The sequence below is a fragment of the Cetorhinus maximus genome, chromosome 23 (assembly GCF_964194155.1).
Source record: "Cetorhinus maximus chromosome 23, sCetMax3.hap1.1, whole genome shotgun sequence".
Classification (NCBI taxonomy): domain Eukaryota; kingdom Metazoa; phylum Chordata; class Chondrichthyes; order Lamniformes; family Cetorhinidae; genus Cetorhinus; species Cetorhinus maximus.
This window is the reverse complement of record NC_135901.1, coordinates 19,876,157-19,902,653: the sequence shown is the minus strand read 5'-3', so window position 1 is coordinate 19,902,653 and position 26,497 is coordinate 19,876,157. Positions and strand designations below refer to the sequence as shown.

At 44.2% G+C, this 26,497-nt stretch overlaps 3 protein-coding genes and 1 long non-coding RNA gene across 4 annotated transcripts in view; 2 read left to right on the top strand and 2 right to left on the bottom strand.

Annotated features, from left to right (window-relative positions):
- The window catches only part of LOC144697205 (uncharacterized), a 306,206-nt gene that overhangs the window by 186,267 nt on the left and 93,442 nt on the right, over positions 1-26,497 (top strand). The window lies entirely within an intron of this gene.
- Positions 307-26,497, bottom strand: part of LOC144697360 (uncharacterized) — a 309,889-nt gene continuing 283,698 nt past the window's right edge. Inside the window, exon 2 of the long non-coding RNA XR_013580337.1 lies at positions 307-2,952. This is a non-coding gene — a long non-coding RNA (uncharacterized LOC144697360). The remainder of the gene's footprint in view (positions 2,953-26,497) is intronic.
- Positions 3,520-7,329, top strand: LOC144696984 (uncharacterized). Its single transcript, XM_078568722.1, has 2 exons — positions 3,520-3,782; positions 4,627-7,329. Exon 2 carries the CDS (start codon positions 4,992-4,994, stop codon positions 6,144-6,146), a length of 1,155 nt encoding a protein of 384 aa, XP_078424848.1. The 5' UTR covers positions 3,520-3,782; positions 4,627-4,991; the 3' UTR covers positions 6,147-7,329.
- Positions 23,104-25,627, bottom strand: LOC144697609 (uncharacterized). The gene is made up of 2 exons (XM_078569644.1): positions 25,571-25,627; positions 23,104-24,620 (listed from the first exon to the last, which is right to left on the bottom strand). The coding sequence occupies exon 2, from the start codon at positions 24,295-24,297 to the stop codon at positions 23,338-23,340; it is 960 nt and encodes a 319-aa protein (XP_078425770.1). The 5' UTR covers positions 24,298-24,620; positions 25,571-25,627; the 3' UTR covers positions 23,104-23,337.

The window sequence follows — 26,497 nt, the reverse complement described above, 5'->3', positions numbered from 1 at the left end:
TTTCCGAATTCACTCCGGAAAATCAGACACTAACTTTCAGACTACGTCCCTTAGTCCTAGATTCCCCAACCAGTGGGAGTAGTTTCTCTCTATCTACCCTACCAGTTCCAATTACCATCATGAAAGTTTTTATCAAATCACTTCTTAATCTTCTAAATTGCAGGGAAAACAACCCTCAGCCATTTCTCACAAAAGCCACCAGGATTGTAAGTCTCTGTCTGAAACCTTATTTTCCCTAAGTTTCAAACCTTCACCATAAGGCAAGCATTCTGTGTTACCATATTATAATCCTGACAGGCACAGTGTGGAGTCAATCTTTATTTGGTATAGATTTATTCACAGAGTGAAACATTACAGGTATATACCTCCAATTCCATGCTATAACAGGAAACTCTTTCGAGTTATCAACAGTCACAGATTGCAACTCTTTCAAGTACAATCACAGTTCTTGATTTCCGGGAGTGGGACATAAACCCACAACCCTCTGAGTCAAAGGCGAGGGTGCTATGAACTGAGCCACAGCTGACACCTCATGCTATAACAGTAAGTGTCTCTTTATATGTGCCCATTATAACCATCCAATCAATGCCCTCCATCTGTATATACTTAACTTCAATTGATACAATTAACACCCACAGTCAGAGTGTCTAAAAGGTCTCTAATCGGTGTGACTGCCATAATGTTTCATCAGCCCGGATAAACAGGTGAATTCCTTCCCACACACGGAGCAAGTGAATGGGTTCTCTCCACTGTGAACTCGCTGGTGTGTCTGCAGGTGGGATGCCGGAGCGGATCCTTTCCCACACTCAGAGCAAGTGAATGGCTTCTCCCCTGTGTGAACTCGCCGATGTCTCAGTAGGTCAGATGATGTTCTGAACCTCTTTGCACAGCGAGAGCAGCTGAAGGGTCTCTCCTCAGTGTGAATGCATTGGTGGATCATCAGGTAGGCTGAGTTATTAAAGCAGCTCCCACAGTCAGAGCATTGAACAGGTTTCTTATTGGTGTGAGTGCCCTGGCGTCCCAGGAGACTAGATGACTGACTGAATCCCTTCCCACACACAGAGCAGGTGAACGGCCTCTCCCTGGTGTGAATGCGGTGGTGTCCCACCAGACTGGATAATTGAGTGAATCCCTTCCCACACTCAGAGCAGGTGATTTCACAGGGCGGATGACTGTGTGAATCCCTTTCCACACATGGGACAGGTGAACAGTCTCTCCCTGGTGTGGACTCACTGGTGTATCAACAGATGTGGTCTACATGAACTTTAGCACGTTGGATCCAAAATTGGCTGAGAGGCATGAAGCAAAGGGTGATGGTAGAGTGATGTTTCTGCGGCTGGAAGCCTGTTTCCAATGGGGTTCCGTAGGGCTTGGTGCTGGGGCTCTTGCTGTTTGTGGTGTACATAAATGATTTGGACTTAAATGTAGGGGGTATGATCAAAAAGTTCACGGATGACACGAAAATTGGTAGGGTGGTAAATAGTAAGGAGGATATCCGTAAACTGCAGGAGGATATCAATGGACTGGTCAGGTGGGCAGAGCAGTGGCAAACAGGATTCAACCCAGAAAAGTGTGAGGTGATGCACTTGGGGAGGGCTAACAAGGCAAGGAATTACACTATGAATGGTAGTACCTTGGAAAGTACTGAAGATCAGAGGGACCTTGGTGTGTATATCCAGAGATCCCTGAAGTAGCAGGACAGGTAGATAAGGTGGTTAAGAAGGCATATAAGATACTTGCCTTTATTAGCCAAGGCATAGAATGCAAAAGCAGGGAGGTTAAACTGGAACTGTATAAAATGCTCATTAGGCCACAACTGGAGGACCGTGTGCAGTTCCTAGCCGCCACATTATAGGAAGGATGTGATTGCATTGGAGAGGGTGCAGAGGAGATTTACCAGGATGTTGCCTGGGCTTGAGCTATGAGGAAAGATTAGATAGGCTGGGGTCGTTTTCTTTGGAGGGCATTGATTGGATGGTCATAATGGGTACACATAAAGAGCACTTCCTGATACAGCGTGGAGCTGGACGTATATACCTGTAAGGTTGAGAGGGGATCTCTCTGATAGAGGGATAATCTGATAGATTATGAGGGGCATAGATAAGGTGGATAGGAAGGCACTTTTTCCATTACTAGAGGGGTCAATAACCAGAGGGCCTAGATTTAAGGTAAGAACTGGAAAGCCAACAGGGGAGTTGAAGGGAAATGTTTTCACCCAGAGGGTGGTGGGAGTCTGGAACTCACTTCCTGAAAGGGTGGTTGAGTCAGAAACTCTTGTAACATTTAAGAAGCATTTAGATATTCACTTGCACTGCCATAGCCTCCAGGGTCAAGGACCAAGTGCTGGAAAATGGGATTAGTGTAGTCAGATCTTTGTTGACTGGCGTGGATGCGATGGGCTGAATGGCCCCTTTCTGTGTTGCAAATGTCTATGAGAATATGAGGTTGGATGAATCACTGAATTCCTTCCCACACTCAGAGCAGGCTTCTCCCTGGTGTGAATTCGCAGGTGATTCCGCAGGGTGGATGATCATGTGAATCCCTTTCCACACTTGGAACAGGTGAATGGTTTCCCCTGGTGTGAACTCGCTGGTGTATCAGCTGCGCAGATGAATCACTGAACCCCTTTCCACACTCAGAACAGGCAAGTGGCCTCTCCTTGGTGTGACTGCATCGATGAGTTTCCAGCTTCGATGGACAATTGAATCCCTTTCCACAGTCCCCACATTTCCACAGTTTCTCCATGGTGCGAGTGTCCTTGTGTCTCCCCAGGTTCTCCGATCAGTTGGAGCGACATCCTCACAAAGAACACGTGTATGGTCTCTCCCTGCTATGAATCCTTTTTTTTCAGGCTGTACAACTGGTTAAAACTCTTTCCATAGTCAGTTCACCGGAACATTCTCTCTGTGGTGTGTGTGTCGTGGTATTTCTTCAGTCACACTGATGTTTAAACTGTTTGAAGGAGGCAGAACAGATAACTGTTTCTCAATTTAAATATCTCATACAATGAAAACAGGTTCCACAAAATCACCAGCATTTCCCCCCTCAGCATATTTGGCACTAATTCCAGTTACAGAGTCCCACAACTCTCTGCATTTCCCAGGAGGGAATGAAAATGTTTTACTCACAGAGGGTTAGACAGAGGAGGACGTTTTCGATTGTGTGTGAAACTAAAAACAAATGCTCTGCTGTTTAACTCAAACTTGGAAGAAAATAAGGGGAAGACATTTTGCAAAGTCCCCTCCCCGTCAGCTGGGTGCCCAGCACGCAGGCGCAGAAAGCGCTGCTGATTGAGCTGTCCGGAGCAGGCGCAGTACGGCTGCCTCTTTCTGGACCAGCCATCCGCTGTAGAGTCGGGGAGCCGAGCGGCTTCTCGCTGCCGGTTCCCGGAAATCTTGGCTGGAGAAGATGTCGGGGGAGGGAGAACAATGGGTGCGACGTCACCGCGATTCAGGCCAATAGGAATCACTCTGCTCCGCGGAATCGTGGACGTCACAATGAGCTGCGTTCCGAGCACACAGTTCCCCATTGGGAGCAATATCACTGGTTCGGAAGGCAAAATGCTGCGGATTGGACAACAGCTCAGCGCGTCTGGAGATCAAAGTCTCTCCCGCCTCCACGTGGGGTCGTATTCCTCTCATTGTCTCCCTGCGGGAGATTGACCAATGGGAAGCTTTGGAGGACCGGAAGAGCGCTGGTCCTCCCGGCAGTAAGAGCGCGGGTTTTGTGTCAATGAAGATTGAGCGTCACATAGACGTAAACTCCTCTTGAATCCAATATCTGTGAGTAAAACACTTTCTTTTTCCCCCTTTCCATTTATTTTCTAATTATGGGTTTAAATAGTTGAATTGCAGGAACTGAAGGGAGAAGAAGTGAATCCAGGGAGGGCGCAGACTCTGGAAAGGTTGGCCCAGATCTCTCTCTTTCTCTCAAAGACATTGATATCCTTTCCTCCCTCAGCCTGACACATTTATTTGTCTGGCTAAAAGGATGGCCTCTTTCCTAATGTTCACAATTAAAGGGGTGGCTTCCCCAGGAGATGGCTGACATTTAAAGCGGCAGTAAATTAATATTGGACAGAGATATGTCTAGTGTTGTTATATGGTACATATTAAATATATTATTTATGGTTCTGTAATTAAGTTAATTTATTATTTCTGGCCTTGTAATACAGCTCTGTAGCTACATTATATATTTCCAGCCATAGAGTTACAACAGAGAAGGAGTCCATTTGGCAATTGGAGCTCATGCAGACTCTCTGGAGAGCAATCCAATCGATCCCATTCCACCTATATATCGCCATTACCCTGCAAATTTATTTCCTTCAGGTGCCATCGTAGGCAGCAAGCACCAGGTCATTACCACTGGCTGTCAAAATAAAGTTCCCCCTCACAGCCCCATGTATCTCTATCATCTAATAGAGTACTGTACATTACTCACATTTTTAGTCAAGTACTACTGGGAGTATATTAGATACAGCAGAGTGAGAATGGAGAGTGTGTGGGACGGAGATTTACAGCTATTGGGGAATGACAGAGGAAAGAATGTTCAATAGAAACTAGAATTGCCTGTTCTGAATTTCTATCCTGTACTGACATTGATGGCTTTTGTAAACTCTTTTTACAGGATATTAAAAGGGGAGGAGTTGCAGACAGAAATCTCAAACCAAATGTTACATCAAGATCTGACAGAGTCATTTGATTCATGGGACCTGAATATCACTGGCCTTTGAATCTAAAAGGAGAAATGTTTTTCCTTTCTGCCTGCTTCAAGAGATTTTAAATGTCAGTGTGACCAGAAAAGTACCGAGACACACACACACACCTGAGTGAGAGTGCTGCAGTGCACTGACTGTGAAAAGAGCTTTAGCCAGTTCACAGCCTGAAAAAGCATCATGCCATTAACATGGATAGACCATACCTGTGTTCTGTCTGTGGATAAGTCTTCAACTAATCATTGAACTGGGGGTTACACACAAGGAAACCCACACCATGGAGAAACCTTGGATATGTGGGGACTGTGGGAAGGGATTCAAATATCCATCGCAGCTGGAAATTCATCGACGTGGTCACAGTGGGGAGAGGCCGTTTACCTGCTGTGATTGTGGGAAGGGTTTCACTCAGCTATCCCAACTGCAGTCACACCAACGAGTTCACACTGGGGAAAGGCCATTCACCTGCTCTGAATGTGGGAAGGGATTCAGTCATTCATTCCACCTACAGACACATAAGCGAGTTCACACTGGGGAGAGGCCATTTCCCTGCTCTGAATGTGGGAAGCGATTCAGTAATTCATCTGACCTCCAGAAACACAAGCGTGTTCACACTGGGGAGAGGCCATTCACCTGCTCTGAGTGTGGGATGGGATTCACTCAGTCATCCCACCTACAGACACACCAGCGAGTTCACACTGGGGAGAAGCCGTTCACCTGCTCTGAATGTGGGAAACGATTCAGTCATTCATCCCACCTGAAGACACACCAGCGAGTTCACACCGGGGAGAAGCCGTACACCTGCTCTGATTGTGGGAAGCGATTCAGTCAGTCATCCGACCTCCAGAAACACAAGCGAGTTCACACTGGGGAGAGGCCATTCACTTGCTCTGAGTGTGGGATGGGATTCACTCAGTTTTCCCACCTTCAGACACACCAGCGAGTTCACACCGGGGAGAGGCCATTCACCTGCTCTGAATGTGGGAAACGATTCAGTAGTTCATCCGACCTCGGAAAACACAAGCGAGTTCACACTAGGGAGAGGCCGTTTCCCTGCTCTGAATGTGGGAAGCGATTCAGTCATTCATCTCACCTGCAGGCACACAAGCGAGTTCACACTGGGGAGAGGCCGTTTCCTTGCTCTGAATGTGGGAAGGGATTCACTCAGTCATGCCTCCTGCTGAGACATCAGCGAGTTCACACTGGGGAGAGGCCATTCACCTGTTCTGAATGTGGGAAGCAATTCATTCATTCATCTGACCTCCAGAAACACAAGCGTGTGCACACTGGGGAGAGGCCGTTCATCTGCTCTGAGTGTGGGAAAGGATTCACTCAGTCATCCCACCTGCTGAGACACCAGCGAGTTCACACCGGGAGAGGCCACTCACCTGCTCTGAATGTGGGATGGGATTCACTCAGTCATCTCATCTGCTGAGACACCAAGCTCAGAAGTGATTACAGGGGTTGGATTCTGCTGCTATTGCTGCTGTTAATCACATCCAGGACTGAACCATGTGCATTTTAAAAAAAATATTCGTTCATGGGATTTGGACATTGCTGGCCAGGCCAGCATTTATTACATTTATTTATTATTATTCTGACAGTTGATGAAGTGGGAGGGTTGGAGGGTTTCTTTCTGGCCGGTCTCAAAACTTTGCTTCAAGTGTGTTGATGCTCTTTGAGCCTGGGAGTTCACATTTCCACTGAAATAATCCACAAAAGCTGATAAAATAGATTTGTTTTTTCTGGATAGTAAATAATGTTTCCTTACCATTACAGGTAGATCTAAAACAAATAGTGTGCTGGAAAAACTCAGCAGGTTTGGCAGCATCTTTGGAGAGATGTTTTGATAATGTTTCAAGTCCATTGTGACTCTTGCTCAGAACTAAAGAGAGGGGGAAATGTGGTGGGTTTAATGCTGCTGAGAATGGTGGGAGGGCCATGTTGAACAAACGGGAAAGTCAGGGATTGGTTGGAGGGCGGGCGAAATTAAATGAAAAAATGTCATGGAACAAAAGGCAAGGGGAATGGTAATGGTTGTAGCAAAGAAACAAAGCATTGGTCCAGAGTAAGTATTAATGGCAGAATAAAGGACAACTTTGAAAGCAAAAATATGAAAACAAGATGCAGACAGGCACTTGGCAATAAAAAAATCAGAATAGAGCACAGAGTTGACAGTCTGAAGTTGTTGAACTCAGTGTTGAGTCCGGAAGGCTGTAAAGTGCCTACTCGGAAGATGAGTTGCTGTTCGCCCAGCTTGCGTTGGGCTTTTTGGGAACATTGCAGCTGGCCAAGGACAGAAATGTGAGCATGAGAGCAAGGTGGTGAATTATAATGGCAAGCAACTGGAAGGTCAGGGTCCTGCTTGTGGATTGAGCAGAGGTGTTCCACAAAGAGGGCAGGGGACAGATGAATTAAAGAGAAACCGTTTAGGTCCAGAACATTGTGCGCATCCTTTTATTCTAGTTGTCTTTGATCATTAAGTAATTTTCTGTCTTGTTTTTAACTATGTTCTGTCTCATTAATAAACTTTTATCAGTAGAAGTATTTGATTTTGCTGGACTTTTCCTGATTAGATTTATGCACTTTAGGGAAAGTGGGTGAGAGGGATTGGCAGGTTCTTTAACAGAGAGGGATTGGCAGGTTCTTTAACAGAAAGTGAGAAACTCTAAGACAAGGAGCCAGAGGGGGCGATGAGATTTTCCTTTTTCACATAGTGAGTTGTTCTGATCCACCTCAAAACAAATTCAGTAGTATCCTTCCAAAGGGTAAATACTTGAAAGGGAAGAACTTGCAGGGCTGTCGGAAAAGAGCAGAGCTGTAAGATGAATCAGAGAGGCCTTTCAAAGAGATGGCAAGGGCATGATGGGCCGAATGGACTCCTTCTGTGGCCTGTTAATCTGAGCATCCTGCTTTTGTGCAGGTTAAAAGGGATAGATTTCATTTCAGCCTCTTCCCTGTATATGTATTTAAAGAGATGGGTTTCTCTTTAGCTCGGAGTAACTGATATAACAATATCTGTATGTTTAAATATTGAAGCCAGACATGGCCGATTATATTCAACAGCTTTCCCATAGCTTTCCCTGGACACACCAAGGAAGCATTTGACTACTTAACAATAACGGCATCCCCTGAAAATAATTCAAGTATCACAACAAAACCAACCTATATTTATAGTGCACCTTTAAACATCCCAGGGAGCTTCACAGGGCAGCAGACTTTCTCTACTGAAGAAAACTGGTCCAGTTCTGTACATTTCCGAACACACCGCTTTTGTCTAAGATAAAGCTGACATCACACCATTCCAATGGGATTGCTTAATCTTCTGATGTCATCACATTTTACTGTAATTATGTCATGAGATTACATCAGCATTTTTCTCAATACATTATCAGTTGACACTAGGCTACATATTTCATTGGGATTGTGAGATTAGCTGATGATTGCACAATCCTTTATCATTGTGGGGTAAGCAGAAACAACCGGTCTTGTGATTTCCTAAACAGAATTTTTTGCGACATGCATATAAATGATCTTCATATCTGGAAATGTTCCGGATCAGGAACACTTCACAATAAAATTAACAAGTTTGCCAGTGCAAATGTTTGTGAATTTTCTGGCAATTTGTTATCATTGTTTACAATATACTGTTGGTGAAAAAAAACATAATTTCTCCCAATGTTGATAAAACTTCTTTATAAATTTGAATATTACTGAAAAAAAGACATGCTGTTGAAGCTTTTTGTCTTGCACTCATCAAGATAGATGCAAGAATACCAATTTTCAAAGGAAACTACAGTTTATACTGTCTGAGAAACAGGGTGTTGATTGGTTGGCAAGTGGACTCCGATTGGTTGAGGCATTGCCATGGAGAATGCATCAGGGAACAGTTACCCAAAGCTTTTATTCAAATTCAAAAATGGCAAGTTAACTCTGATTGGTCGCCATGGGGACTGCATCAGGGAACAATTGTCCCCCAAGCTTTCCTTTAATTCAAAAGGTGCAATGCCTGGACAAATTCCATTTGCCTACAGAAGACCGGGCCTTGTGTATGAATATAAAAAAATCCAGGATCTGGATCTGTTCCACATGTTCACCGAATCTAATGTTCCTTCGGCCATAACCTTATTGTGTACCATGTTTTATTCAAATCCATTCATTAGTTTTTGAGACATATTGTAACAGACAGACAAACAAACCCAATGCGGTTTCCTCTACAGTGGAGAGACCAAATACAGACTGGGTGACCACTTTGCAGAACACCTTCGGTCTGTCCACAAGCATGACCCAGACCTCCCTGTCGCTTGCCAGTTCAACACACCACCCTGTCGCTTGCCATTTCAACACTCCACCCTGCTCTCATGCCCACATGTCTGTCCTTGGCCTGCTGCAATGTTCCAGTGAAGCTCAACGCAAACTGGAGGAACAGCACCTCATCATCCGACTAGGCACTTAACAGCCTTCCGGACTGAATATTGAGTTCAACAGCTTTAGATCATGAACTCTATCCTCCATCCCCACCCCCTTCCCGATTCCCCCTTTTCCAATAATTTATGTATATTTTTCTTTTCCCGCCTATTTCCATTATTTTTAAATGTATTTCCATCCATTGTTTTACCTCTACCTTTTAGCCTATTTCGATCCCTTCCCCCCACCCCACCAGAGCTATCTGTACCTTGCTCGTCCTGCTTTTTACCCTTAATGTCACCATTAACACATTTCTTAGCTAATATCACCACCGTCAACACCTCTTTGTCCTTTTGTCTATGACATCTTTTGGCAATCTCCATCTATCACTGGCCCTCTATCCAGCTCTACCTGTCCCACCCCGCCTTAAACCAGCTTATATTTCACCTCTTTTCTATTTTTCCTTAGCTCTGTTGAAGAGTAATACGGACTCGAAACATTAACTGTATTCCTCTCCGCAGATGCTGTCAGACCTGCTGAGTTTTTCCAGGTATTTTTGTTTTTGTTAGGGATGAAAACATGCTCTGTTACTACAAAACTGAAAAAAATAAATGTTTTTCTTAAGAGCACCATCTCACTGAAGAGGCATCAGGCGAATCCACATTCAACAAGCTGCTCTGAAAACTCTATTGATATTTTGACAACTGTGGACAAATTCCACCCCAGCAGTGGAGACAATCCACAACATTTTAAAACAATCACCATTCGAAATAAAACAAACCACAACAATTGAGAAGAAAAAGTCAATTCTCCCAAGGTGAACAGATCCTTGGAAAAATTCCAGGATCCGGTCTTTGCCAAAATTGAATCCGTTCCTCCATGGTCCATATGCTGTCAGTATACCAAGTTCCAGTAAAATCTGTCCATTAGTTTGTGAGATAAATTGTTTATAGACAAACAGAATAACAGCGGCAAGAATATTGCCTTTGTCCATCTTCAGTAGCAGAGGTTGTTTCAGTACATTGACCAGTCCTGATGTCTATTCTCAGCCTGCATTACTCAGGGGGAAAGGGCTGGATTCTCAGATGACTAAGTCAAGGCACCTTCTTTAAATGGCCAGTTCCCACAATGTATTCAGTGGCCTGTGAAGGGAAGCAGCCTCAGTCCATACTAAGAGTTCCTACCCCACACCCCCACAGTCACCCCTGCTGGCTCCTAGTCTGCTGGATGATCTGTCTGTAAGGATAGGAGCGTGTCAATTTAAAAAAGAAACTTGCATTTATATAGGACCTTTCACCTCCTCAGGGAGCCTCAAAGCGTTTCAGTGCCAATCAAGAAATGTCACTGTAGGAAAGATGACAGCCAATTTGTGCACAGCAAGCTCCCACAGTCGGTAATGTGATAATGGCCAGTGTTCTGTTTTTACTGATGTTGATTAAGGGATAAATATTGGGCCCCAGGGCACGGGGGTGGTGGGGGGGGGGAGGTTGAATTCCTCCCCCTCCTGCTCTCCTGGGCAGATAGGGCCCTCGGATTAATGTCTCACTCGGCAGATGGTCCCTCCAATAGCACAGCTCTCACTCAGTGCTGGCACCGGGAGTGTCGGCCCTGGGTCAGGGAGGCTTGAGTGTCTGGGCTGGGGATTTGAACTCCCCATCTTCTGACTCAGAGGTGAGAGTGCTACCCACCATCTGTTTGTCTGTTGAATAGAATTAGCTAACTGGTGTTCTAGAATCATGGAATTGTTACAACACTGAAGGAGACCATTCAGCCCACCCTGTTTGTGTGAGCTCTCTGCAAGAGTGGCTAACATAGTGCCATTCTGCTACCTTTTCCCTATAACCCTGTCAATGTGTATTCTTCAGATAATGATCCAATTCTCTTTTGAAAACCATGACTGAATCTTCCTCCAAGCCCCTTCATCCCTGGTACCATTCTAGTACATCTCTCACCCTCTCGAAAAAATTCACAGCCTTCCTCCAGTGTGGTGCCCACATAGAGAGTTCCTATTCGAGAGGGACAGAATTGAAAAGCAGGGAGGTTATGTTCAACTTGTTTAGAACCATGGTTAGACTACACTGGGAGGACTGTCAACATTTGTGATCTTCATATAGAAAAAGGAGACAGGCACCACAGAAGGTGCCAAAAATGTTCACAAGGATCAGACCAGAATTGAGAGCATTTAACCCTCTGCAAAGGCTGGGGCTGCTTTTCTCTAGAAAAGAGAAGACTGAAGGGTGAACTGATGGAAGTCTTTAAAATTATGAAGGGGTTCAATGATCCAATCAGGATTTCATGTGAAACCTCTTTACCCGGCGAGTGTTGAGAATGTGGAACTCACGACCACAGCGAGTGGTTGAGGTGAACAGCATGAATACATTTAAGGGGAAGCCAGATACATGAGGGAGAAAGGAGTAGAAGGATATGCTAATGGTGGGAGATGAAGAGGGGTGGATGGAGGCTCATGTGGAGCATAAATACTGACATAGACCAATTGAGCCGACAGCCTGGCCCAGTGCTGTGGACTCAATGGAACAGAGACAAATGTACTTGAAACACGATTTATTACCCAGGATGAAATAAATGTACTTCATCAGCTTTTGTGGATCATTTCAGTGGAAACCTGCACTTCCAGGCTCAAAGGACATCAGCCTGCAGGAAACAAAGTCGTGAGACTGGCCACTCCAGCAGAAAGAAATCCTCCAATCCTCCCACTTCACCAACTGTCGGAATGAACATGGCTCAGTCCTGGATGTAATTAACAGCAACAAGAGCAGCAGAACTCAACCCCAGTCATCACTTGTGAACTCACTGGTATCTCAATAGGCTGGATAGCTGAGTGAATGTTTTCCCACACTCAGAGCAGGTGAACAACCTCTCCCTGGTGTGAACTTGTTGGTGTCTCAGCAGACTGGATAACTGACTGAAACCCTTCCCACACACAGAGCAGTTGAATGGCCTCTCACCAGTATGAACTCGCTGGTCTCTCAGCAGGGTGGATGAATCTCTGAATTCCTTCTCTGAATCCCACATTCGCAGGTGGATGGCCTCTCCCCAGTGTGAACTCGCTGATGCATCACCAGGTTGCGTGACTGAATGAATCCTGTCCCATACTGAGAGCAGGTGAATGTCTTCCTCCCAGTGTCAATTCACTGGTGGGTCTGCAAGTGAGATAACTGAGTGAATCCTTTCCCATACTCAGATCAGATGAAAGGCCTATCCCCACTGTGAACACGCTGGTGTGCCAGGAGAGCAGATGAATCACTGAATCCCTTCCCACACTCAGAGCAGGTGAATGGCCTCTCCCCAGTGTGAATGCGTTGATGAGTTTCCAGTGCAGATGGGGTGCAGAATCCCTTCCCACAGTCTCCACATTTGCATGGTTTCTCCATGGTGCGGGTGTCCTTTTGCCTCTCCAGGTTAACCGTTCAGTAGAAGCCTCGTCCTCACACAGAACACGAGTACAATCTCTCCCCGCTGTGAATGATGCAATGTTTTTTCAGACTGTATAACTGGTTAAAGCCATTTTCACAGTCAGTGTGCTGGAACACTCTCACTCAGGTGTGTGTGTGTGTGCCTCGGTGCTTTTCCAGTCCCATTGACACTCAAAATGTTTTTCCACAGACAGAACAGACAAACTTTCTCCTTGCACGTACAAAGGGCTGATGATATTCAGGCCCTCAAGAATAGAGTGACTGTGTCAGATCTTGACACAAAATTTGCTTTGAGTTTCCCTTATACACATCCTCCCCGAATGCCCTGTAAAAGGAGTTTACAAAAGTCATCACTGCCAATGCAGGATAGAAATTCAGAGCAGACAACTCCAGTTTCTATAGAACAATCTTTCTCTCTTATTCCCCAAAAGCTGTAAATCTCTGTCCTACATACTCTAACTCCATCCTCACTCTGCTTTACCGAATATACATCCTCCCAATTCTCCTGAAGGTGATGATTCATGCTGATCAGTAGGTCCATGCACACTGCTTCCTTTCCAGGGCACAGAGACCTGGAAATCATCATGCAGGCTGCTAGCTATGTAATATATATGATTTTTTTTTACTGGATTAAAAATGTGTGTAATACACACCGCACTACTTGATCAGAGATACAGAGAGGATGCAAGGAGGAGCTTTATTTAGGAGCGAGTGTGCATGACCTAGAACTCTCTGCCTATCTGGGTGGCGGAACTGGAGATAATCAATGATTTGAAAATGAAATTGGAAGGGCACTTCAAGGAAATAAACTTGTAGGAGGATAATGGGACTGACTGGATAGTTATACAGTCAGCATGACTCGAGTTGCCAAATGCACTCCTGTGCTGTAATGACTCTAAGACTGGAAATATATAACATAACATACTATATTACAAGACTGGAAATAATTCTAAATGAAATTTAATATAGGTCAATAAATAATATACCAAACATTTACCATATAAAAAGGCTCGACATATCTCTGCCCTATATTAATTTACTGCCGCCTTAAATGTCAGGCATAGCCTGGGGAATCCACCTCTTTAATTGGAAACGCTGGGAAAGAGGCCATCCTTTTATTCAGGCAAATAAATGTGCCATAAAAGCAAAGTACTGTGGAGTCGTACGGACTCGAAACGTCGACTCTGTTTCTCTCTCCACAGATGCTGTCAGACGTGCTGAGTTTTTCCAGCATTTTCTGTTTTTGTTTGAAATAAACGTGTCGAGCAAAGGGTGTCAATGTCTTTAAGAGAGAGAGAGACCTGGGCCAACCTTTCCAGGGTCTGCACCCTCCCTGGATTTACTTCCTTTCCCTTCAGTCAACAATTTACCCCCAGAATGAGAAAAGAAATGGAAAGGAGGAGAAAATAAAGTGTTTTGTTCACAAATATTGGACACGGGACTGGGGACAAAGTTTTCGTTTGTGTGAAGCTAGTTCAGAGACAAAGAGGAGCAGCAGCTTTGCTGGGCAGTAACGAGCAAATTTACAAGTTCATTGTCCAACATCCGCATTCAGACAATGGGGGAAGCTCCGTGTAGCCATTGGGACAATGCCCGCGCTCTGATTGGCTGGAAGACCATCCACCTTCGGTCCTTCAGCTCTTCCCATTGGTTAACCTGGGTCAGACCGCAATGAAGGAGAGTAGCCTGAGCCTACATTGGGGGTGGGAGGTATTTTGCCCACCAATGATATTGCTCCCAGTAAGCCGGGAACGCTCCTCTGAATCATTGTGACGCCCGAGGCAGCCAATAGGAATCACGCTGCTCCGCGGTGACGCCTTAAGGTTCCAGCCTGCAGGCCAGGCGCGCGGACACGGGAGCTCCGTCTCCACCCATTGATCCCCCTCCCCCTCCACCTCCTCAAGCCAAGGTTTCCAGGCAACCGGTTGACGTCCAAGATAAAAGCAAAATACTGCGGATGCTGGAAACCTGAAACAAAAACAAAAGTAGCTGGAAAAGCTCAGCAGGTCTGACAGCCTCTGTGGAGAGGAAGAGCAAACGTTTCGAGTCCAGATGACTCTTCTTCAGAAGTTGTCAGACCGGCTGAGTTTTTCCAGCGAGTTTTGTTTTTGTAACCGGGTTGACGTCTCCGGGCAGAGCGAGAAGCCGCTCGGCGAACTCCCCCACTGTCTACGGCGGCCGGTCCAGAAAGGGGACGAGAGTGACCGCTGGCGGCAGCTACACTGCGCCTGCTCCAGACAGCTCGGTTCAGCAGCGCTTTCTGCGCCTGCGCGCTGGGCTGGCAGGCGAGGGAGGGGAAGTTTACAAATTGTTTTCCAATGTAGTTTAATTTTAAACAACACATTTGTGATTAACTTCACACAGACACTAAAACTTCCTCAACACCTGGGAGTAAAACACTTTCTTTCCCCCTTCCCCTGGGAAATACAGAGTTGTGGGAATCTGTAACTGGAATTAGTACCAAATATGCTGAGGGGGGAAATGCTGGTGATTTTGTGGAACCTGTTTTTATCGTATAAACTGTTTAAAGTCAAATTTATCCTGTCTGTTCGAGTATTATTTGTCTCTCAATTCATGCTTCATTGATCCTGATTTTAGTTTGATTGTTCAGCATTTTCTTCAAAAGCGAAACCTTGTCCTTCAGTTTACTCCGTTGGGTTTGTCTGGGAATTTGTTTATTTTAATGTTATTGGTCTCCACGGGAATCGTAACAGCAAAGATATGTCTAGTGTTGTTATATGAGATCACTCTTTGAAACTTTGGGGAATAGAGGCCCAGTTTCCTTAATCCCTCCTCATAGGAAAATCCTTTCCTGCAGGCATTAGTCTGGTGAACCTTCGCTGCACTCCCCCTGCACAAGTACATTCTTCCTTAGTAAGAGACCAAAACTACTAAATATTCCAGGTGAAGGAGGAAGTGTGTATGGGATAGCTATTTACATAGTTATTTGGAGAACAAGAAAGGAAATAATGTTCCAAAGAAATTAAGAACAGGCAATTCTAGTTTCTATTCTGTAATGACCTTTGTAAATTTTTACAGGATATTAGAAGGGGAGCATTTACAGACATGAGAATCAAACTAAATGGAACAGAGTCGCTCAATTATTGGGACCTGAATATCATTGGCCTCTGAATCTTGAAGGAGAAATGTTTGTCTGCTTCAGAAGATATTAAACATCAGTGTGACTGAGAAAGCACCAAGATACAAACCCGAGTGAGAATGTTCCAGTGAACTGACTGTGGAAAGAGCTTCAACCAGCTACAAAGCCTGTAAGAACATTACCACTTACAGCTGGGAGAGACCGTACATGTGCTGTTTGTGGACGCCTCAGCTGATCAACGAACCTGCAGACAGGTTAGGAGACCTGAACCATGGAGAAACTGTGGAAATGTGCGGATTGTGGGAATGGATTCAGATCCCCATCTCAGCTGGAAATTCATCGACACAGTCACACTGGAGAGAGACCGTTCACCTGCTGTGAGTGTGGGAAGGGATTCACTCATTCATCCCACCTGCTTAGACACCAGCGAGTTCACACCAAGGAGAGGCCGTTCACCTGCTCTGAGTGTGGGAAGGGATTTAGTCGGTTATCTCACTTACAGGCACACCAGCGACTTCACACTGGGGAAAAACCGTTCACCTGCTCCAAGTGTGGTAAGCATTCATTGATTCATCAAACTTGCTGAGACACCAGCAACTTCACACTGGGGAGTGGCCGTTCACCTGCTCTGAGTGTGGGAAGAGATTCAGTCGGTCAACCTACTTTCGTAAGCACCAGTGAGTTCACAAGTGATGACAGGGGTTGGATTCTGCTGTTATTGCTGCTGTTAATCACATCCCGGAGAGAACCATATTCATTCTGACACTTGGTGAAGCGGGAGGGTTGGAGGGTTTCTGCTGGACTGGCCTGTCTCACGACTTTTCTTCCAGCGTGCTGATGCTCTTTGAGCCTGGGAGGTCACATTTCCACTGAAATGATCCGCAGAAGCTGATGAAGGACATTTATTTTATCCTGGATTGAAATGTTGTTTTTCCTACCACTACAGGTAGATCTCTGATAAATACATTTGTCTCTGTTCCTTTGAGTCTACAGCACAGGGCCAGGCCAGTCGGCTCAATTGGTCTTTGTCATTATTTATGTTCCACATGAGCCTCCACCCACCCCTCTTCATCTCCCCCATCAGCATATCCTTCTATTCTTTTCTCCCTCATGTATGTATCTAGCTTACCTTTAAATGTGTTCATGCTATTCGCCTCAACCATTCACTGTGGTAGTGAGTTCCACATTCTCACCACTCGCTGGGTAAAGAGGTTTCTCATGAAATCCCTATTGGATTATTGAATTCCTTCGTAATCTTAAAGACTTTCATCAGGTCACCCTTCAGTCTTCTATTTTCTAGAGAAGAGCACCCCAGCCTTTCCTGAGGGTTAAATGCTCTTAGTCCTGGAATTATTCTTGTAGGGCAAACCAGTCACACCCATTGCCCTGTTCTATCCCTGTATTCTTTCATGTTTATTTCCCTCAGGTGCCCATCCATTTCCCTTGTTAAATCGTTCATCGTCACTGCTTCCACCCCCTCATAGGCAGCCAGTTCCAGATCATTCCCACTCATTGCATAAAACAGTTCTTCCTCACAACCCTCTCAATCTCTTGATGAAAAAATATCAAGTTGTTCCACTCATCCTCACACCATCAACTGATGGGAACAGGTTTTCTTTGTCCACCTTATCTAAACCTGTCATAATCTTGTACACCATCAAATCTCCCCTCGGCATCTTTTGCTTTAAGGAGAACAATCCCAGCTTATCCAACCTAACCTTGTAGCTAAAATCCTTCATCCCTGGAACCATTCTGGTAAATCTCTCAAGGACCCTCACATCCTTCCTAAATGTGATGACCAGAACTGGACTCAGTATTCTCCTGTGGCCTCACCAGAGCTTTATAAACTCTCGGCATAATTTCCCTGCTTTGGTTCTCAATACCCCTGTTTCTAAAGCATAAAGTTCCATATGCTCCAAATAGGAATATCAAACCTTTTTACTTGAACATAAAAAGCATTTGAACAACATTCTTGAAATGGCTAAAGAAGATTTTGACCAATGAAGGAACGAGTTATTGGCACGAAAAGAAGCCTTTCTGAACTTGTTATCTCAAAAAGAGAATTCAAAATGTTTGAGTCTGGGAAATGAACTTAAAAATGAAGTTCCACGTCCAACTGAGCATGAAAAAAACACGTTAAATGCGGAATTGACTGGGATATTCCTTTTCGATTTAAACAATGGAGAAACTACAAACATGGAAGAAAATAAAGCTCAAAAAGTGAACTCTGAACAGGTGGATTTTCAAACTGAACTTTGAAAATACACATACGAACAGCAATGAGGACTCTCCTCTTGCAGAAGGAACTTTGGACTATAATTATTGTAAGAAGAAAACTTTCAGAAAATACTGTGAGCTGTTATATTTCCAGCTTCAATGGAATGTGATTCCTGGACATGGAATTCAGCAGTGTGCTGTTATCAAGATTGAATATTTCTCACTGTGTTTCTCATAGAAAGCAGACAGTCTGCAGTTCGCTTGGAAGCAGACAGCTGTGGAACCAGGAGCCGTGAACCAACTGTCGGACTAGGAGCCTAGAGGGCCATTAGGAAATAGGGGTGTTCCTAATGTTTAAATCCCTCAGCAAGAAGGCAGTGAAGCCCACGCTTGGACTGAGGAGCCAGCAGTTTTGGGGCCTTAGAGAGAAGCTGGAGGGTTGTTTAGCCAAAAGCTAATGGAAGGGCCACCATACAATCTCGGAGCTTGGAGAACAGCTGGAATACTGAGGAGAATTAAAGTGAATTCTGGAGAGCTTTGTCATACCTTTGGGATGGTCCCAGGAGCAGAAGTGAATGAACCTTTAAGATATCATTAAGTATATGGAAACTCTTGGGTGGTGGGGGGGAGAGTGTAAAAGTAGAACTGGGTTTATAGCTTAAGTCTTTATAAACTGTAGTGTTAAGTTTGTTGGATTGGTATTTGCTGTTATAAATTTGAAGTGGACAATGGAGGGATTATTATGTGTATTGCACATGATAAGATAGTTAAACATAGGACTCAGGAACAGGAGTCGGCCATTTGGCCCCTTGAGCCTGCCCCACCATTTGATCAGATCATGGCTGTTGTTAAGATATACAGCAGGTTGTAAGATGTGATATTCTAAATGGGATATTATGGGGGTGAGACATTTTCATTTCTTCCTGGGAAAGACGTTGTGAAGATCTAGTTTCATAATTTCAATGTTTCCGTAATTAGTTTAGGAATTTTTTTATCATAATGGTTGAGAATCTGACAAAAACACCCGAAGGAAATTCGCAATCACAAGGTGTGGCCCATGTTGATTTAAGAAGTCAAAGCTCGAAGGGTAAGAACTGTAAAACGGCAGGTGGACTCTTTTAGCTGGAGACTGGGAGACATTGAGTCTGACAATTATTGTCCTGTCTTTGTTAGACAGGTGAATTCTTCATGCAGACCTCTGGGAAAAAAAGGTTAGGTTTTGAAGCTAAAAGTTAATTAATTTATATATCAATTGGACATCCCAACTGGTCTCTGTTACCATGGGGATAAGTGATTCAGGGTGGAGCCTTGGTTGGAATTCTGGGTGTTTCTCACAGAAAGCAGGCAGTCTGCAGTTCGCTTGGAAACAGTCAGCTGTGGGACCAGGAGCCGTGAACCAGCTGTGGGACTAGAAGCCTAGAGGGCCATTAGGAACTAGGGGTGTTACTGATGTTTAATTCCCTCAGCAAGAAGGCAGTGAAGCCCACGCTTGGACTGAGGAGTCCACAGTTTTGGGGTTTTAAAGGGAAGTTGGAGGGTTGTTTAGCTGAAAGCTAATAGAAGGACCACCGTAAAATCTCGGAGCTTGGAGAACAGCTGGAATACTGAGGAGAATTAAAGTGAATTCTGGAGAGTTTTGACATACCTTTGGGATGGTCCCAGATATAATTAAGTATAAGAGAACTCTTGGGGTGGGGTGGGGGGGGAGTTAAAAAGTAGAACTGGGTTTATGGCTTTAGTCTTTGTAAACTACAGTGTTAAATTCGTGATGCTGGTTTTTAATTTTCTTTTGTTTGATATACACAGTAAAGTTTGTTTTTTGTTGAAAACATGGAATAAGAACATAAGAACTAGGAGCAGGAGTAGGCAATTCAGCCCCTCAAGCCTGCCCCGCCATTCATTACAATCATGGCTGATCTCATTTCGGCCTCAACTCCAATTTCCTGCCCTCTCCCCATAACCTTTCAACCCATCACTAATTAAAAATCTGTCTATCTCCTCCTTAAAGTTATTCAGCGTCCCGGCATCCACTGCATTCTGAGGTAGTGAATTCCACAGATTGACGACCCTTTGAGAAAAGTAATTCCTCCTCATCTCTGATTTAAATCTACCACCCCTTAGCCTAAAACTATGGCCTCTCATTCTAGAATGCCCCAGAAGGGGAAACATGCGCTCCACGTCTGCTTTGTCTATCCCCTTTGGCATCTTAAATACCTTAATTAGATCTCCTCTCATCCTTCTAAACTCTAGCGAGTATAGGCCTAAACTGCTCAATCTCTCCTCATAAGACAAGCCCCGCATTTCTGGAATCAATCCAGTGAACCTCCTCTGAACTGCCTCCAGTGCAACTATATCCTTCCTCAAGTAAGGGGACCAAAACTGTGCACAGTACTCCAGGTGCGGTCTCACCAATGCCTTGTACAGTTGCAACAACACTTCCCTATTTTTATACTCTATTCCTTTAGCAACAAATGCAATATTACCTGCTGTACCTGCATACTAGCTTTCAGCGATTCATGCACGAGGACACCCAGATCCCTCTGCACTGAATCATTCTGAAGTTTCTCTCCATTTAAATAATAAGTCACCTTTTTATTCTTCCAACCAAAATGGATAACCTCACACTTATCCACGTTAAACTCCATTTGCCAAATTTTGGCCCACTCACCTAACCTGTCTATATCCATTTGTAAATTTCTTATTTCTTCATTGCAACTTACTTTCCCACATATTTTGGTGTCATCTGCAAATTTAGCTATAGTACCTTCTATCCCAGAATCCAAGTCATTTTTATAGATAGTAAATTGTTGGGGCCCAAGGACCGAACCCTGTGGCACCCCAGTAGTTGAAGCTTGCCATCCAGAAAAAGACCCATTTATACGAATCTCTGCTTTCTGTTTGTTAGCCAATCCTCTATCCAAGCTAATATATTACCCCTAATTCCGTGTGATCTTATCTTGTGTATTAATCTTTTGTGCGGCACCTTATCAAAGGCCTTCCGGAAATCCAGATATACCACATCTACAGGATCCCCATTATCCACTTTGCTTGTCACATCTTCAAAGAACTCTCGCAAATTAGTCAAACATAATTTACTCTTCATAAATATTGTGGTGTAATTCTTTCAGTTTATCGCTGGGTTTGAATTTCTCTTTAAACATTAATGGTCCTGACTGGGATCGTAACAACTCATACAAACAATATTTCAAAACAAATTGAAGAAAAAATGTGATTTTACTTATTTTGTACAAAGCATTACATTGTAAGACACCCCTCAACTAGAATCCTCAAATGTTCCTTAGTTTGAGAACTTCTTTCTGTGAAACAATCCAATAATTGATAACTAAAAATGGAACTAATTGTAGTCCCTTCGAAAGCAGAAGGGCTATCACCCAGCAGAGAGGGTAATTTGGGATTTTTCCCACAGACCAATTGATAGGGACTATACTCTCCAACCAACTGACGTGAATTCTTTATGTGAATCATCCATGTCAGTGCAGTTGTCAACTTGCAGTTTGGCTGATCAGTTAAGATTTTATGCAGCATTTCATTGATCACCGTGTGATTCCTTTCACAGAGTCCATTGCTGAAAGGACTTTCAGCTGTGATGTTCATGACCATAATGTTCATGTTTTCGCACACGTCTCTAAACTTGTCATTAACAAATTCCCCTGCATTATCAGAAAGAAACATAGCTGGTGCCCCAGGCCCAGCCCCTATCCATTTCTCCATGACTTGGTCGATAATCACCCTTTTGTTCTAGCTATGTATTATTGGAGAAAGACTACATTAGGTTACCATGTCCATAAAGATTACAATGAAAATGTCCCATACCTTTAGATCCATGGCAACTATCTTGTTAAAGTCATGTGCCAAGGGAAGGTTTACAATAGGATGTGACGGCGTTCTTCGATACTTTTCACACATTTCACACTTTGCATTAATCTCCTCGATGAGCCTCGTATGCTCTTCATCAACCTGCATCTTTTAGCAGGAGTTTTAATCTTTGACAAGAAAGGTGAGCAAATTGTCTGTGTAGCTTTGAGACAATTTGCTTTTTTTCTCTCTGATTCTTATCACTTGATTCCATTAATCCTTCTCAAACACGGATTAGAAACATCGGGTATTGTTAAAGGGATACGATAATGTCCTGATTGATTAAACTGCAGATCCACTGACTTTCCAAAAACAATTGTCTTATCCTGTTCTGTGTCCAGTTTCATTTGTGTCCTTTCATGGATGATTTACTCAACAGTAAGGATATCTCACCAGAGACTACACCAGTCCTGATGAATTGGCTGACTCCAGCTATTTTGTATGGAATCAACTCTTTTTTGTGATTTCAATCTATGACATCACCAAACTGAAACAAGGAGAACTTTCACACTCCTTAACCTTGTGTCTATCTTCACCATGTGGTGAGTCTGGGTAACATCTTCACCAATCTGATGCACATACTGTCAAGGCGCAGACACTATCTAACACAGCACAGCTGAATGAGTCTGTGACTAACACATTCATCACTGGATCAAAGCTCCTTGTGATGAGTACAATTCATTCAGAGTGATCATTATCATCATCTTCAGCCTCAGAATTTTCTGTGTCATGTGTCACTTCAAAAACCCTGATTTTCCACTTTGGGCAGTTCATCACAAAATGATATTTTTATTTAGACTTGAAACACGTGTTAATTGTTCCCCGGTCATTCCTGGGGTTCATTCACCGATTACTGTTGTTCCAATCCTGTCCTTTGTTGTGATATCCAGATCTGTTAAAGATGCTTTCACCCTCATTCGGAATCTCTCAATGTCCAACTATGCATCATAGGAATCCAATAGATAATCTTTCCTGTAAATCTCTTCAATGAACCCGAACAAAAGATCCAAACCTTCATCAGTGTCCAACTGGCAGGAATCCAGTTCAGAAAATACTTTGCTTCTGATTTTACTTTTGTTAAGAAGTGATGATGCCAAGTCCAAACCTTGTTTCCTCCTTGGTAGGGACATAACCCTTGTCCACATAACCATTTATCCTTCCACTGGTCATGTGGCTCAGACTCCAAGAACATCAGCATGCAATCAGACCCTGACAATTTCCTACAAAAGCTGCTATGATTGTAAGCTTCTGTCTGAAATTTCATTTTGAAACAAAATTGAAATTAGACAAGCATTCTCAGTTACCATGTTATAGTTCTGACAGCCTTATGGTGAAGGAAGAAACTGGAGCCAATCTTTACTTGGTATAGATTTATTCACAGAGTGAAACATTACAGTTAATTACCTCCTAGCTCCAGTCCATTCTATGTCGGTGAGTGTTTCTTTATTTGCACTCATGTAACCATCCAATCAATGCCCTCCAGCTGTATATAGTTAACCTCCATTGATACAATTAACATCCACAGTCAAAGTATTTAAAAAGTCTCCAATTGGGATGACTGCCATGGTGTCTCAGCAGTTTGGATGACTCAGTTAATCCCTTCCCACACTCAGAGCAGGTGAGCAGCCTGTATGAACTCGCTGGTGCCTCCGCAGGCTGGATGAATCAGCGAATACTTTCCCACACTCAGAGCAGGTGAATGGCCTCTCCCTGGTGTGAACTCGCTGGTGTCTCAGCAGGTTGCATGATTCACTGAATCTCTTCCCACACTCAGAGCAGGTGAATGGCCTCTCCATGGTGTGAACTCGCTGATGTCTCAGCAGGTTGTATGAATCATTGAATTTCTTCCCACACACAGAGCAGGTGAATGGCCTCTCCTTGGTGTGAACTCGCTGGTGCTTCCACAGGCTGGATGAGTGTGTGAATCCCTTCCCACATTCATTGCAGCTGAATGGCCTCTCTCCAGTATGAACGCGTCGGTGTATCAGCAGGCTGGTCGACCGAGTGAATCCCTTCCCACACATGGAGCAGATGAATGGCCTCTCTTCAGTGTGAGCCATCTGGTGTCGCAGTATATTGGATGACCGAGTGAATTTCTTCCCGCACACAGAGCAGGTGAATGGCTTCTCCCCAGTGTGAACTACACGATGATTCTGCAGGGTTGATGATTCACTGAATCCCTTCCCACACACAGAGCAGATGAATGGTCTCTCCCCAGTATGAACTCGCTGGTGTGTCTGCATGCGGGACGATTGAGTGAATCCCTTCCCACACACAGGGCAAATGAACGGTCTTTCCCCAGTGTGAACTCGCTGGTGTGTCTGCAGGTGGGTCAAATGAGTGAATCCCTTCCCACACTCAGAGCAGGTGAATGGCCACTCCCCAGTGTGAAGTCGCTGATGTGTGAACAGGATGGATGAACGTGTGAATCCCTTCCCGCACACGGAGCAGATGAATGGCTTCTCCCCAGTGTGAATGCGTCGATGAGTTTCCAGCGCAGATGGGGTACGGAATCCCTTTCCACAGTCCCCACATTTCCATGGTTTCTCCATGGTGCGGATGCCCTTCTGTCTGTCCAGGAATGTATGGTCTCTCTTCGCTGTGAATTATGCAATTTATTTCTGGCTGAGTAACTGGTCAAGGCTCTTTCCACAGTCAGTGTACTGGAAAATCCTCATTCGGTTGTGTGTGTCTTGGTGCTGTTCCAGTCACACTTATGTTTAATACCTATTGAAGCTCACAGAACAGAGAAACAATTCTCCTTCTAGATTCAAAGGCCGCTGATGTTCATGTCCCAATGAATCAGGTGACGAACAGATTTTGACATGAGGTTTGGTTTGAGATTTCTGTCTGCAAATCTGTCCCTTCTAATACCCTGAAAAAGGAGTTTACAAAATTCATCACTGTCAGTATAGGATAGAAATTTAGAACAATTCTAGTTTCTATAGAACATTCTTTCCTCCCTTGTTCTCCAAAAGCTGTAAATCTCCGTCCCACACACTCTCCCTCCATTCTCACTCTGTCACTCTGCTGTAACTAATATACATCTTCCCAATTCTCCTAAATGTGCTAATTCATACCAAATCAACAAATTCATGCTTACCAATTCTATATAACATACTTATTGGACAAAATTCATGTAATATAAAGTACTGTATTACATGATACACGGGGGAAGAGGAAAAACTTTATTTAGGCAGTGAGTGCTCATGGCCTGGAACTCTCTGCCTATGAGGGTGGTGGAAGCAGAAATGATCAATGATTTTAAAATTAAACTGGATGGGAACTTTAAGGAAATAAACTTGCAGGTTTACGGGGATATAGCGGGGGAATGGGACTGACTGGATTCCTCGAGAAAGAATCGGCATGGAGTCGAGTTGCCAAATGGATTCCTTCTGTGCCTGGAAATATTTAACATAGCTACAGTACGATATTACAAGACTAGAAATCCTGATTAATACACTTATTACAGAACCTAAATAATATATCCAATATATACAAGATAACAACACTAGACATATCTCAGTCTTATATCAATTTACTGTCCCATTAAATGTCAGCCATCTCCAGGGGAAGCCATCCCTTTAATTGTGAACATTAGAAAAGAGCCTTTTAGCCAGACAAATAAATGTGTCAAGCCGAGTGAGCCAAGGATGTCAATGTCTTTAATAGAGGGAGAGTGAGAGAGAGACCTGGGCCAACCTTTCCAGAGTCTGCACCCTCCCTGGATTCACTTCCTTTTCCTTCAGTTCCTGCAAGTCAACAATTTAAACCAAGGATTAGAAAATAAATGGAAAGGGGGAGAAAATAAAGTGTTTTACTCACAGATGTTGGACACAGGAGGAACTTTGTGTGTGTGTGAAGATGAATCGCGACTGACACAAAATCCGCGCTCTGATTGGTTGGAGGACCAGAGAGCTTCCGGTCCTCCAACTCTTCCCATTGGTCAGTCCCCCCGCATGAACCCGACTGCAGGGAGGAGACAATTTGACCCCATGACGCCCTCAACTGTTGGCCAATGGGAAACAGCCTTTCTCTGCACATGCGCAACCCCTCTCCCCGTTGCACATGCGCCGACCCGGGCCTCCCGTCCGTGCGGTGGATAGAGCGTTTTCTTCAGCGCAAGGCCTTGTGGGAACCTCGGCTGCCATTACTCAGCCGGAGGCCTGTCTCCACAATCCTGGGACTGGGATGAAAAGTGTGGGTGGGCGGTCGTACTGACCCCACACTAGCACAAACTACATGTAGGTAGTAGTCACTGAAACAAAACAGAAAATGCTGGAAAACTCACCAGGTCTGACAGCATCTGTGGGGAAAGAAGCAGAGTTAATGCTTCGATTCCGTTTGACCCTTCTTCAGAGGTTCACTGGGTTTATTGATGCCGCGAGATCAAAACTGTTTTTTAACTTCATGTGTAAAGATTTAGACAGCTGGGTGATATATTGGGAGCGCAATAGGTGACTGTGAAACTGAACCCGAGATTCAACACATTCAGGGGATAATTGGTCGTATAGCAGGAGGAGGATAGTAGGATGTTTTGGGGTTGCAGTCAATAGGGAGAATGGAGTATATGGATAACAAAGATTTATAGTTTGGGAGGGGAAAGGATTTTTAAATGTCAACTAGAAAATCAGTTTCAAATTTCTATTGTGTACTTGTGATGGCTTTTGTAAATGCCTTTTAATGTGCATTGGAGAGGGAGGGTTTATGGATGGGAAAATCAAACCAAATATCACGTGAAGACATGACAGA

Bases quoted from the DNA above. Each gene is read 5' to 3' on its own strand.
- LOC144696984 (XM_078568722.1), top strand. From the start codon at position 4,992: ATGGAGAAACCTTGGATATGTGGGGACTGTGGGAAGGGATTCAAATAT.
- LOC144697609 (XM_078569644.1), bottom strand. From the start codon at position 24,297: ATGGAGAAACCATGGAAATGTGGGGACTGTGGAAAGGGATTCCGTACC.